The sequence below is a fragment of the Hesperophylax consimilis genome, chromosome 1 (genome assembly GCF_061612785.1).
Source record: "Hesperophylax consimilis isolate HC1 chromosome 1, BYU_Hcon_1.0, whole genome shotgun sequence".
Taxonomy (NCBI): Eukaryota; Metazoa; Arthropoda; class Insecta; order Trichoptera; family Limnephilidae; genus Hesperophylax; species Hesperophylax consimilis.
The window spans coordinates 40,050,292-40,064,734 of NC_142836.1; the positions used below are offsets into that span (position 1 = coordinate 40,050,292).

The following is a 14,443-nucleotide window of genomic DNA, read 5'->3' on the forward strand; positions in this document are numbered from 1 at the left end:
CCGATTATTTTATCTGTTGATTTTATTGCATTTTAGTCAGAACTTGTGGCAGATACAAAACTTATCTCAAAATCCTATTTCACTATAAATATGTTTAGTAATATCTTATAGTAAATTGGTAAAAAAAAAATTGTGGATTAGAGGAAAACGCCAATTGTTTTGACGGCTTTCGTTGTCAAGGGGTAAGGCTAACGACTAGAAATCCGGAGGTTGCGTGTTCAAATCACGGCGTGCGCAAGTTAACTTTATTTGATAAGTTTTTGTTGTTTCACTTTTTTTTTTTAATTTTAAACCATATATCGTATATTTGCGACCCTTTTTAAATTGAAAGATACTTTGAATGTATCGCTTTGGTGTACGACCACCACTCAGAATTGAAACATTACTTGAAATGGCTTTAGACCATTTCTGAATAGCCTTCTCTAGATCTATAGATTTCCCCTTCCTCTTCCTGGTCTCTTTTCCCTCCGCACTACCTTCAGCCTCACAAGATACCCCAGTTGGGACTCTTTTGCGGTATTCACATACAAAAACATCGCTTTTTGGTTTTATGTTTATAATTAGGGCTTGTTTTGTAGTCTACATCCATATTAGGTTAACTAGATTGAAATTTTACATGAAAAATGTTATTTTTTGGAACTTTTGAACTAAGGACTTTCTCTCTTGAAATGTAAAGAACAACTACGGAAAAATAAACTTGTTTTACGCTAAACTGATTATTAATTTCTCAATCACCAACAAATTTGTTTCAACTTAAAAAAAGCTTTGATTTCTTTTTCTTGACGAGAACATTGAACCAATATTAGTTAATCAGTTGTATAATTAACTATCTACCCATGACACCGTTTCCCCGAAGTGGCAGGCAAAGAGATGGACAACTAAACAACTCTTTGTTGGCACACTTCTTATTTAAATACCATGCCTACAAGCTCTTTTATTATTCGAAAGCTTGAGATAACCCCAATCAACTATGAATTTAATTCGCATACCTGCTTTTCTCGTGCGTTTTCGACTTCTTCTACAATCCACTTTCAACTCACATATTAGCGCTATTTCCCCCGTTCTACATCAATCAACAATCCATTAATATGATAAGTTTTTTAAAGATGGCAGAAAAATATATCGGCGCACATCTCCTGCAATATAAATCTAAATATTAGAATAATAATGAGAAGCATACAAAGTGAAAAGTCGTCGTTTTAACTGGCGAGAGGGACTGCAATTTGTAACGATCTTCCCCTCCTGGGTAGGTACAGTCAACAGTATGTACAGTCAAAGTAGTATATGTACACACTAGTATTATTTATTTACATATTTCTTACAGACACAATATATTTATGAAAGACTCAAACTGAGAGACACGAACATGACATTTTGTAAACACGCTCGTTTTTTTTTTTTTAAATCTCCTCCCGAAAACTCCTCCGAACCATCTGGAGCCAGTGAGACTGGAATCCCCGATTGGGGTATATTGTAAGGCTGAAGGTAGTGGGGAGGAGAAAGAGATGGTGAAGAGAAAGATGGGGGGAGTACTGTCTATTCAGATCTGGTCACCAAACACGGCCGAATTCATTTCAAGCAACGTTTTTAATTCTTAATGATGATCTTACACCAAGACGATACTGAAAGTTTCTTCCACTCTGGAACGTGTCTCAAATACACCATATCTTATTTTTAATTAATAAAGTTTTTAAATAACATAAATTCATCGGACCTTCGGATTGCTGGTCTAAAGCCTTACCCTTCGACTACAGAGGCCGTCATTCATATTCATATTAGGTTATATTAGATTATACACAGAAACATCTATAAAGTAAGTAAAGTATAAAGTTAATTAAACTTAATATTATAATTTTTGAAACAAATCAATTTGTATACATCACTATTTGATCCAATCGACATGTTTCGAAACCAATGACCAAACTAAACAACCACCAAATTGTTAGAAAAAGGTTTCTTCTTAACTACAAACATATAATTGAGAAGAACCCATTGGTATCGAAACCGGTTATTTATTTTGAATTAATAGCAATAATACAAAGTGATTTATTTTCATCCATCGATATAATTGGTCGTTGTTTTCAGTAAATTAAATTGACGCCACAAGTAAATTTTTTCTATTATTCAAGTGATTCATAGAATTTGAACAAAACATTTATATCCAAAATTAATTTTCATTTTCTGGGAATGTTCCATTCGAGCTCTGTTCATATTTCATACCTGTGAAACAACTGGCCTATAGTAAACTAATAACAGAACTGAAATTTGAACAATTCATCAAAATTTTAACTTTTATTTTCGGGTACTGTGAAAGTCCCATTCAAGTTCTGTTATTGTATCATTATAGGCTAGATGCTTGACAGAACTGAAATTATAATAGAAATTGAAAAAATCTTTCACAGAACTTAAAAATTTGCTATTTGAAGAATTGTTCAACTTCACTGAAACAACCCATCTTTTTACATATTATTTTTCAACATCTTCTAAAAAAACATAGATCTATTTTACCTACCTAATCTGCTACTATTTTTATTATGATTATTTGAATTAATTGAGCCCAATAAAAAATAAAATAAATGACTTAACTTGTTGAAAGAATAAAATATATAGATTAATCAACAAAAGAAAAAAAATGGAATTAAAACGTTAAAAAAATTGTAAAGTATATTAACTTATTTGGTAATGTGAGGCATTCTTTGAAATAGTTCGTTACCTTTAAATACAGAATTCTGAACATGGTATAAAGATTTTCAGTTTTCGATATCCTGGTATGAACGCTAAGAGAATTGAAATTGTGGAAGCAACACAAGAGAACTGTCGCTGGGAAAAAGCTGGATTCGTTCAAGATATTGTGCATTTTAGGTGTGATGAGTAACGGCTGTAATTTTTTTTTTGTTTTTTTCATCAAATCTTTTCTAGAAATATTTATATAAGAATTAATGCAATTAATTACGTGCCATGTATTTTAACATACTGAATTCATTAAAAAACATATAGAAATGTCAAAATTTTAAGAATTTTTTTAAACTTTTTTTTGCGCGCAGTGTCACAAAAAACTCTCTCCTTCCCCCACTAGGCACTTTTGTTTTAAGGATGTTTTTCTCCGGAGTACCAACATCCTAAATACTGTAAAAATAAGCTGCGAGTCGAGGGCGAGTGGGGGCGAGGGTCCTTGACGCTCCCGGGCCTGCAAGTGGCGTGTGGTGAATTTTTAATAATAACTGAAAAGCTTAATGATGAAGTTGCCCGACGAGGGAAAGAATTATTCGCCGCCAAATCCTTCAATAAGAGACCTACAAAATTATTCTTGACAGGTAAAAGATTTCCTTTCCTTTCCTACTTTTGTTTTAGAAAATGCACGTACTAGGTACCTAATAATTTGTAATTACATAATGTAGATTAAAGAAACACTTATTTTTTATTTCGTTTATTTATTTACTAACGCCCTTTTTGGGAAACAATCTTTTGAATTAATTTTCGGATAATTTGAAGACGTTCAATGACTCGGCATAATTATATCCCTCCTGGGCAGTGAGGAATCCATATGGTAGTTCGTCCCTGAATTACTGCACCGAAATAAATCCAGACGTCTGGAATTATGTAGTGAAAACCGAAATCTAATCAATGCAAGCAATTCTGGACTATCGAATGCATAATTTATAAATTTATAAAAAAATAGTTTAAATAAATTTATAAATAAGTCAGTTAAAATCTTTCTCTTCGACAATTTAAACATATTCATATCGTTTAAAAGTGTGTTGTAGTTGCTGCATGGTGAAAAATGAGTATGGCTATTTTATTTGAATCCTGTTAAACCGTGAGTGCAATCCATTTCCTAATAAAATATTAGTCTACTGAGAATATATCGGAACACGTTTTTATGCAGGTGTTATTTTCCCAATAAATATAATGATGAAATGTTGCAACTTTCTTAATAACATATTCATGTCTTACCGAAAGTTTTTTGGGAACCTATCAATTCATTCGTTGAAGGCCTGCAGTCCCGGTTTGAACATAATACGAATAAATTGTCCAGAATTTTAATAAGTGTGCAATATTTTAAATCTTTAAGTTTTCTCCGAGTGTGTGGGGGTTTTTTAATGAAACAAAGAAGAGGGAGATCTGGGAAGGAAAAGGTGAGGGTTGGGTAGGTGCTCGGGGTTCAGTGTGTCCAGGAGTGACAGACGTTTCAATTAATCCCTCCCACTGCGGTGCTAGGCGAGTCGAGAGAGTCCTGCTAGAAAGATAAAATGATTTCCCTCAACCAGTCTCTCCAAATCTGGCTGTCCACATAGCAGTCCACTAAGTCGCCAAACATAGCGAACTACTTGGGGTGACCTGGTGTTGGTTATCCAATTAATGATTCCCGGGGCTGCGGTACCCGTACCCGCTTGAGAGCTGGTTAGCGCATAAATATGATGTTATTCTATTTTTAGATGTGATTTTAGATTTCTCGAACATCTGCGCATGAACGCCTCTTGCTGAGTCCCACAGAACTTTAAGAAAATAAAAGTAAACAAGTTCTTATGGGTTTTCCTAGGACCTTAATAGAAGATTAGTTTTGAACTTGACACTTAAGACGGATCACCGGCTAACACAACGCTAACAGTCTGACCGGGGCTTAGGCTATTGCTTTGGGATTAACTTGCTGCTACTAGTAAATACTACACGCATCACATAGTGCCATTGATAGCTCCGTTGTTACTTCTCCCTCTTTCTCATAGGCAATGCATTTAACAGAAAGCCAGATTACAACGGAGCTCGCAGCGGTAGCATAATATTTGCGTACAGTGCCGGATTAAGCTCTGTAAAGGCCTCTAAGCAATAAAAATTTTATGACCCCTCCTCCCGAACCATCTTCTATTCTGACGATATTGTACAAGAATAAGCGCCGCTTGCGAATTTATTTGTTTATTCAGTGATAAATATGAAAGTTAAATGTTTCCAAACTATAAAGTGAAATCAAAATATGTATTGTAATAATGTGATGCTTAAGTTTTACTAGTTTTTTTAATGAATTGGGCGTCATATCTTGGGCGCACTTTGAGTGGGTACCATTAAATCCCCCCCAAAACTGACTTAGATTTATTTATGTATGTTTAATTTATAATTATTTACAAACAATAAAAAAAAAATTCGTTTGAGAACCCTGAGGGTAGAGCGATGATCGTTAAGTTGATTCATTATTCGAAAATTTATATATTTAAACTTGTATCGCATTTTTTAAGTCATCTGTTTAAATTTCACCTGAATAAATGCAAATCTTGGAAGCGGTAATTAACACACTTCTCTACATCCGATCGAGCTGAAGCTCGATAGATAGAATCTTTGTTGATGCATTTGCATTTGCACAACTCATTATATCGACTTTTCGTGGCAATCACGGACGCACGTTTATTTTTCTGAAATCGGACACCAGTTAATTTACGAAATAAATGTCAGTCTTACCCTATCGGCATTTGGCGAGGTTTTTAGAATTTTGACTCCAGTTCTTGGGTAGGAAGGTTGAACCAAAAAAAAAGTTTTTAAAGATGATTTAAAAAAGATATATTATAATGAAATACAGGTTGATATTTTTTTTTACTTTCTTGCTAGGCTCGCTTGCACGCGCCCATAGGCATTAGTCTACTATGCCGTATGGTAAATCCGGCACTGTATTCGTTCAATGGTTTAGCGTTCTGTTCGGTGTAGCCCCTCAAACAAAATGACAATAATGCTCGCCTGAATAATCGATGAGTTAGGGCAACTCTCTACTCGAAACTGGACCTTTCACCGGTGGATTCACCTTTGTTAAGATCCAACAATGAATCTGAGAGTATTGCGTTGTGAAAATGTAGCGAACAGGGAAATGACAAAAGATTTGTAAGGTGATTGAAAAAGATTTTGCAAGTGACTGGTTACTACGCCAACCTGTACTGTTCAAGGGTAAACTGATACTACCCATGTATATTATCGTCTCTCAACTTATCTCAATCTCTCGATTTAAATCTCAACATGATGATAATCAATAATTTCTCACAAATGCAATATGATTTGTTTTACAAAGTGTACGTGAAAAGATTTGATTTTCAAAAAAGTTGTAAATTTCTCGTTTTTATATTTGCCGAAAAGTTGTCCGCATCCGCGTGCATAATAGAACTACACGGAGAAAAATGTGTATTTTAAATTTATTAATAATCTCTTCAATCATTCGTAGTCCATTTAAAAACGGGATTGCAGCCCCTTAACAAATGAATTGATAGGTTTCCTTTTAATCTTTTAGTAAAATAGGAATGTATTATCACGATGTTGAAACACGTGTTCATAAATATCATAATATTTTCGCATTTCGTCATTAAATATTATCAAGGCAAATTCAGGTGCATGAGCACGTGTTCTGATATATTGTATACTGAAAGGAAATATACTAAAGGTTCATCAGTAAACTGCCTGCAATGCCGTTTATAAAAGGATAACGAATAATTTGAAGGGATTTTTAATAGATCATCAAATCTCATTTTTCTCCGTGTGGTGCCGAGAGTTTTAACATACTTTTTGATAATCTTTTCTAAGATTTATTTTCAGAATATTGATATCGTGAGGTAGGTTATTGTTACAACTGGGTAATTACGAATCTGCGTTTTCGAGGTCTATACAGAAAACACAGGTATTAAGTACCTTTATCGGATTAAAGTTCATTTACGCTGATGTTGACGTCGACGCTGATTAAGAGTTAGCTAGTAGTGATAATTACCCATCGATATAAACACACAATACGGCATCGGGTCTAATTTTATGACATTTCAAAACTCTATAGCCTATGATTGAATTGGCGTATTGAATAAAAAAGCCAACAAAACAGATTTCCGCTCCATTGCGTCGTTAGGATTTTCCAAGACTGTTTCACTGTAACCAATATAATGGTATCGAATTATCCTTTTTAGAAGAACAAATTGAATGAAAATTGACCCGAAGCCATAAAAGCAGAGGGCCAGGTATATTACTCCCTAGTTAGGGAGTAAGGACTAGTCTCAATTTTCCGCCGGTGTTGATTTCATTATGGAAGGACATCGGTTGACTAATTAAACGCATTACTACCCCTGTGGCTGTTTCTCAACTGGAAAATGTCAACAAACTATGGTGACTTTAATTATTACTAGACTTCGAATTATTATATATTATTTATTAACGGATTTACGTCTAATTTACAAAGTAGGTTCAAAATAAAAGAAGAATGTATATTATAATTAAACGATGGTATACCAACGGATTAAGCAAAGACAAATAAATACCCAAATAAACATTAAAAAAATAAAAGTGACAAGTCATGTCAAGATCTCGCTAGAAGTCATAAGATATATAATATTTTTTCACTTGCTTGGTGACAGACAAAAATCGTACCTATCATAGTATATCTTATGCATTATGATATTTTTTACTTTTCTGATGAAAAAAATTTCAAAAGCATTATAATGCAAAATATTGTATTTCATCAAAATCTTTTTCAAAAAACGACATAAACTAAAGAAGAAAACTAGGAGTGTCTTCCATTCAAATTTGTATGGAAACAAATGTTCCATTTAGCCCGAAAGAGCCAGTGCTCTGCCACACATGTATTTTGTAAGTTCTATGCGTTTTTCCTTGTTCTCAAAAACTTCATAAGTCGATAATTCAACTCAGTTTCTAACATCTCGGCTTTTATCATAAAACTCATATCTACATCAGAAAGCCTGGTGACAATGGAGCTCTCATCAACATGAATAAAAAGATAAATAAATTGGTATTTACCTCTGCCACTCCTGCCGACGAACCGCAGATCATTGAACTTAGCCACTTGGTTCTTCATGACAGCGGTAGAGTTCCTCAACTCAGCGCAGTAGTTCTCATCATTACCAGCGCGGACAGTCACAACCGTTCCGTCTCCAACGTCTCCCAGTGCCACCACCTTGAAGGCCACGGGCAGCGTCTTATTGGAGCGCCAGTGCGGTGGTAAGACCGTACACACCTGTACAAAAGATAGATCTATGATTCACGGAGCATTATTTAGCCAATAATATATAGAAGTTATCCAGAAGGTACCTAGATGATAATATCTGTAAAAATCAAGCAGGATACTATATTAGGTATACATAAAGAACCTACTCTTTTGTAGAATAACGTACATAATATTACATCACTAAAAGTGGAAAGCAAGGAGGGTCAATTGCATCCAATTTAAATTTTCAAGAAGCCAAGCTTAGGAGACGCTCGATCGATAATTGTTTTATCAATTCTTTTGATAACTTGTAATCATTCTCACGCACGACCGCAGATCCTTTACGTAAAAACAACAGTTCACGTCGAATAAATTGAGAACACTAAGGACGGGTTGTTTCGGAGAATCTGAACAATTCATCGAATTTCAACGTTCATTTTCAAGTTCTGTGAAAGATTTTTTCACGTTCTGTTCTTATTTCAGTTTTGTCAAGCAACTAGCCTACAATGATATAAAAACAGAACTTGGATAAGTCTTTCACAGAACCCGAAAATGAACGTTGAAATTTCACGAATTGTTCGAATTCTCCGAAACAACCCGTCGTAAGGATGGGTTGTTTCATAGAATTTGAATAATTCATCAAATTTCAAAGTTGATTTTCAAGTTCTGTGAAGGTTCTTTTCAAGTGCTGTCATTAAATCATTATTAGCTAGTTGTTTCACAAAGATGAAATAATAAAAGAACTTCACGAAACTTGAAAATCAACTTTGAAATTTGATGAATTGTTCAAATTCTGTGAAACAACCCGTTCTTAGTCGTTTTTAATTGTTGTTTATTCGTTGATGGTTTGCGGTCATGCTCGGAAACGGTGACAAGCTACCGACATTATCGATAAAACCTTTATTAAACAAACGAGCTACATACCCTGTTCGTTTCATAGACTTTGAATGAAATGGTCCAATCCGTGGTTCAAACCAAAGCATGATATTTTATTTTGGAAAAAACTTACGGTCAAGCCCACATACATTACGAGAGCTATACTCTCATAATGTATGTGGGCTTGACCGATTTCACCACTGCACCCTATATTTCCAATCTCTATATATCCCTTAAAACATTTCACCCACATCAGAAATACCAGACATTTCAAACAACATAAACATCACAGTTAAATTTAAAAAAATATATATATATATTTCAAGAGAAATGGAGGAACTTGACATAAATACAGGCTCGGGAAGTGATGATATTCCATTATACTTTATTTTTAATTGCGCTGAAGCAATTTTCTGCATTATATTCAATGAATCAAATAACTCAAATCCAAAAAAATTTCGAAAGGTAAAGATAAAAAGTATCTACCGATTTCTAAATTATCAATTTTTAGTAAATTGATGAAAAAATAGACTAACTTTTAAGTTCACAAATAAATCATATTATAACAAAAAAAACAATATGGCTTCATAAAAGACCAAAGTGTAAAAAGCAATCTTGTTTTATTTACCCATTTTTTTGTTAATCGCGTGGACGCTGTGTACCTATACTTACTTTTTCAAAGCATTTGATAAAATCAATAAAAAATATTAATATTAATAAAGATGCTTTGGTCTATTGGTATACGTGGTATCTTGTTTCGTTTTGAATTCATATATACTAAATACAAGCGGTAGCAATAAAGGGATTGAAATCTGATTTCAAATAAATCTTCTCGGGCTTCCAACAAGGGTCTCATCTCGCTAAGTTATTTTTTTTGTTTTATATATAAATAATTAATGAAATTATCTGCCAATGATGCCAAACTGTACAAACCCAAAAATAACAAAAATGATTGTAACAAATTACACGCGACTTAAATAGCATGGTTATCTATTATCAAAATAACCAGTTTTTTAAATGGTTCAAAATGTTACAAGAAAAGACAAAATTGTAAAATTGCACGTCAATGAATGAAAATAAAATTGGAATCAGCTTAAATACACGCAATCTTGGTATGATTCTCAATTGTAAGTTACAATATAAAGGTCGTACCAATCAAATCACAACAAACAAAGCAGCTAAAATGCTTGGTTTCAGAATAAGAAATACAAAATAATTCACAAAACATTGTCATTTTCGAACGACTATACTCTGCATGCGTATGAACCCAACTAAAATTTGCGTCAACAGTGTGGTCTCGATTTTATGCATTACATAAACTAAATTGAATCGATTCCGAAAACAAAATAATAAAATACGTTTCATAAAAAATACACAATCGATGTAATAGTTATCTGAATGCAGCTGTATTTTTTAAAAATTGATTCATTTAGTGTACGTAGACAATTTCCAGATGCGATGTTGCTATATAAAATCGTAATCAACATTACTGATTGTCTTGAATTAGTGATTTGAAAACACCTAATCATCTTTTTTTAAATTAAAAACACTGTGAAACTTCCCCTATATCTTAAAAATAGTATGATTACATTCTCTCTAGATATTATATTCAATTGTAATGAAAACAAATATAAAATCTCTATTATTATAAATGTATTCACATCCCAACTAAACAAAAATATATAAAATGTAATTACATATTAAATAATTACATATATTAAAGGAGTATCTCTTTTTATACTTATATATACAGCGTTTTGGGCGGTTACTCGGCTGAGTGATTACATGTGGAAATTTTTTGTTGTAGTTTTGTTTTAAAGAAAAAAAATGAAAGTCGCCGGAGACCTAAATTTCATTGACATTGTTTTCTCTAAAATACATAGGTAATAATGTTAGGATTCACTGGTTAAATAAAGTAAGTCGAGTACGTCTCTTAACACCCTGTATAAGTATAATCTATGATTGGTTTCTCATTTAAGTTAGTTGCATATGAATAAAACCACCAAATTGTAAACACATGGTTTCCCGAAAATAAAATAAAATAAAATTTAAATCGCTCGCTACTGGTTCATGCAACCATGTGACATACATTTTTTATAAAATACGTTTAACTGTTAACCTACTGTTAACCGAAAAAATTAATGTAAATTAAAATATATTCCCATTGGGCAAACTACCTTGTAGGACTAGGATAAAATAAAAACGATTTTGGAGTGAATTTGATATTTAAGGAATAAGTCGAATAAAATACAGAAAAAAGTTAAAAATAATTACTTTCAGGAATTATTCAATAAGCCTTATTTCACGACGAACCAATTACGATTCTAAATTTGATAATTGCATACGTTTAATTCGTTCAGAAGTACTACGGCGCTTTCTATTTTTTTCTTGAGCCTACGTTTTCGGACGTGGCAGTAAATCTTAAATCATAAAGATTTTATAATACATTATAATATATCGGTGTCTCTACTCACCACATGCGGACAGCCCGTCCTGACCAGCTCTCCAGGGTGCTCTGCCATCAACCCGTCCAGAGTTCTCTCAGCCAACATGTCTGCAGAGAGCCCGGCACCTTCCCCTGGCCCGCTGGTCGAGGTCACCTCCCCGGAGAGGTGCATTTTGCTAGATCAACCCTTCAACAAGTCTCCCGCACCCTGTGCTGATCACATACAACACAATCAGCTCCACATTGCCTTTGTAGAACTGACTGTTATGTGGACAAAATCCTAAACACTGCACTTAATGACTGTATGTTTTGAAGGCTTGATTATGATTTGCTTTGAACACTTTTGGGGATAATTTTCAAGTCAGAAATCTTGGATTGAACTGTTTTATATCGGTTATCACTTCACTTTACACAAAACTTTCAGTTACGTCCTGGAAAACAAAAACAAAAATCGTTAGTATAATTTTTTGTATTATTTGTTGCAAGAGCAATCCTGGTGAGTTATAAAACTCAGTTTAGGACGGGATGAACGTACAATACACAGATGGGATTTAATAGGTAGGTACTATTTCACTTTAGTATTTGATTTCAAAATTATAATTTTCATATACAATACAGTACAGAAATATAAAGAAAGGTTAAGCAGAGAATAATAACACGGTTTACTGACTACTACCGATAGATTAGTTGTAACCTCGCAATCTTTCTCACACAAGAAGTATGTTATAGAAAATAAGTAACAATGGAGCTCTCAGTGATAAGAACTATATTACAGAGTACTTAGTTACCTATAATCTAACAATTAATAATAAAAAGAGGTCACTTAAAGCTCTCAGCAGTAGGACCATGCTTTACTGATTGAGCGTAGTGAATTCAAATTTAGTATAAGTTTTGCTTTCGTTTGAAGATGGTGGCCATTTTAATGGTTTAGAAGAGATTTTTTTTTTTTAAATGTGAAAAAGACTTTCTCATTTGCATTTTTAATAACGAATTATTATAAGCAATAATTAGTCGCCTGAAATATCCACAAATTGAAAATAACTCCGAGTAAAAATAATTATTGCTTATAATAATTTGTTATGCTTATCCTTTGTGCAATGCATAAAAAACCTTGCCTTATGAATATTAGTTTATCATAAAATAAAAAAAATTTAAAAATAATGCATTTTTGATTGTTAAATTTATCTATTTGTAATTTATTTTTGAAACATTTTTTTTATATGAAATTTTTTTTGTTTAATATTTTAGTTAAAGAGAAAATTAAAAATATCGCGATACCTACTGTTCACAGAACTGCCAATATTATCCACATAGCAAAAAACGCACCGAATACTCATAGAAAAAATCTGTATTACCATAAAAGATCGACATATAAGCGTGTATTTTCTCGTATGAATTTGTAAAAAAATAAAGCACGTTTCGCGAAAGGCCTCCATGCAGATGAAAAAGCCACCCCTCAATTCAAAGCCAAGAGACTCATCCGCTTGTATCATATCAGATATAAAGTATTGTACTGATTTCTCTCTTTCCAGATATTCCTTTGATCTGTCTCGCTGAGCATTCACTTCTATCAATACGTTTGGAGCACCGAATTCCAATTTTGTTCATTCCCTACAAGCCGTAATAAGCTTTATCCCGCGAAAGTGGAAGACATACATTCGTTTGGTGCATGCCCCACCCTTGGGTCGTTTTGCACTGCGGTATGTTTTTAACAATGATTTGACATGACTTTTACGCAATGAATTGGTATATCTTGCGAAATATTTCTTCTATAATGGAAAACATACTACTAGAATAAGTTCTGCAAAATGCTACGGTCACATAGCTATCAAATCAGCAACCAATGCCATTTTTAAAAATGTGTTGAATGTTTTATTTCAAATTTTAAATTGGCTTGTCTGAACAGTCGTCAAACACAGTAGTCATCAAAATTTAATCAACTGGTGACGAGCCGAGAATCAGCGGTTTATGGTGACCTTTAATAGATGTAACAAAGGTTTCAAAATTCAAATTACCTATTTGGGAGGCAGGTGTGAATACTGCCGTCCTGGGAACAATTAATTGGATAACCAACACCCCTACATAAGTTAACCCCGAGTTTTTCGCTACGTTTGGTGACTTAGCAAGGGCGTCCAGGTTTTTGTGTAGGTCCTACCCACCTACTGCGTGGCGAGCCGAACTTGACCTCTCCAGCCTGACTCTCTCGACCCATCGCCTTGCACCGCAGTGAGAGTGACGGATTCATACGTCCGTCACTCCTGAACACATTCAAAGCCAGATTCCTACCCACCCCTCATACCTTTTTCTTCCCAGAATTTTCTCTCCTTCCTTTCCATAAAAATACCCTCCACATAGCATACCCAAAGATGACATAGGCTCTGAAAGATTTTTTTCCGGGCCTCCTGTATAGAGCTTATGTAATAAAATGGACTGAGGGTGTAATTCACCGTCCTCTTGATAACTGTCAAAAGCACTATTTTCAATTTAAGATTTATTTATTTTAAGTCCGAGTCCGAATTATAAAAAAATAAGTGACGGGTGTAAGATCAAAAGGCCCAAAAATATTAAATTGAATTTTAAAGATTACGACTACTTAACTTAATGCGGGTATGTGCCTAGTTCGTTAGTTGTCAGAGTCCGACAAAAACTGTGTAACTTATAAAAAAATAATATGAATAATGTTAATTTTCCTTCTAAAAAAAATCCGTCAGTGTTTTAGCGGACCATGATAATAATATTATCTATGTGTAGTATTGTGTGAATAGTGTTTGAAGGGTTCAATGTCAAGGGAAGTCCCCCTAGCCGGTTCTCTGCCTGACCCTCCCGTCCTTTAGTTCTGTCTTGTAACAGCTGATTTGGGAAATGAAAGCGGACATGCGTCTATGAACTTCGCTAAATAATGCATCTGTTCTAGTGCGTCAACGATTTTTAAACTTTTATGTAATTTATGCTTTTTTAATTCAATTTGTTAGGTTTAGAGCGATGTTTTTAAAATAATTATGTGTCTATGTGGTACGCCAATTATTAAAAAACTATCTCGTGACAATATCAAGGAATAGTCTAGTTATAGACAATATCTAATAAAAATAATTTTCTGTTAAAATTTCAATGGTTGGTACTTTATCCTTTTCCTTAAATCTTAACACAATCAGTTAAAAATTAGTTTT

The 14,443-nt window shown here is 33.6% G+C and overlaps 1 protein-coding gene across 1 annotated transcript in view; it reads right to left on the reverse strand.

Moving 5' to 3' along the window:
• RunxB (RUNX family transcription factor Runt related B) overlaps positions 1-11,388 on the reverse strand; it is a 46,284-nt gene extending 34,896 nt beyond the window's left edge. Inside the window, exons 1-2 of the mRNA XM_089631031.1 lie at positions 11,305-11,388; positions 7,768-7,984 (exon numbers count right to left, since the gene is read on the reverse strand). Coding sequence (XP_089487157.1) covers positions 7,768-7,984; positions 11,305-11,382 — 295 coding nt within the window. The 5' untranslated portion in view covers positions 11,383-11,388. The remainder of the gene's footprint in view (positions 1-7,767; positions 7,985-11,304) is intronic.
• Between the last annotated feature and the right edge of the window lie 3,055 nt (positions 11,389-14,443).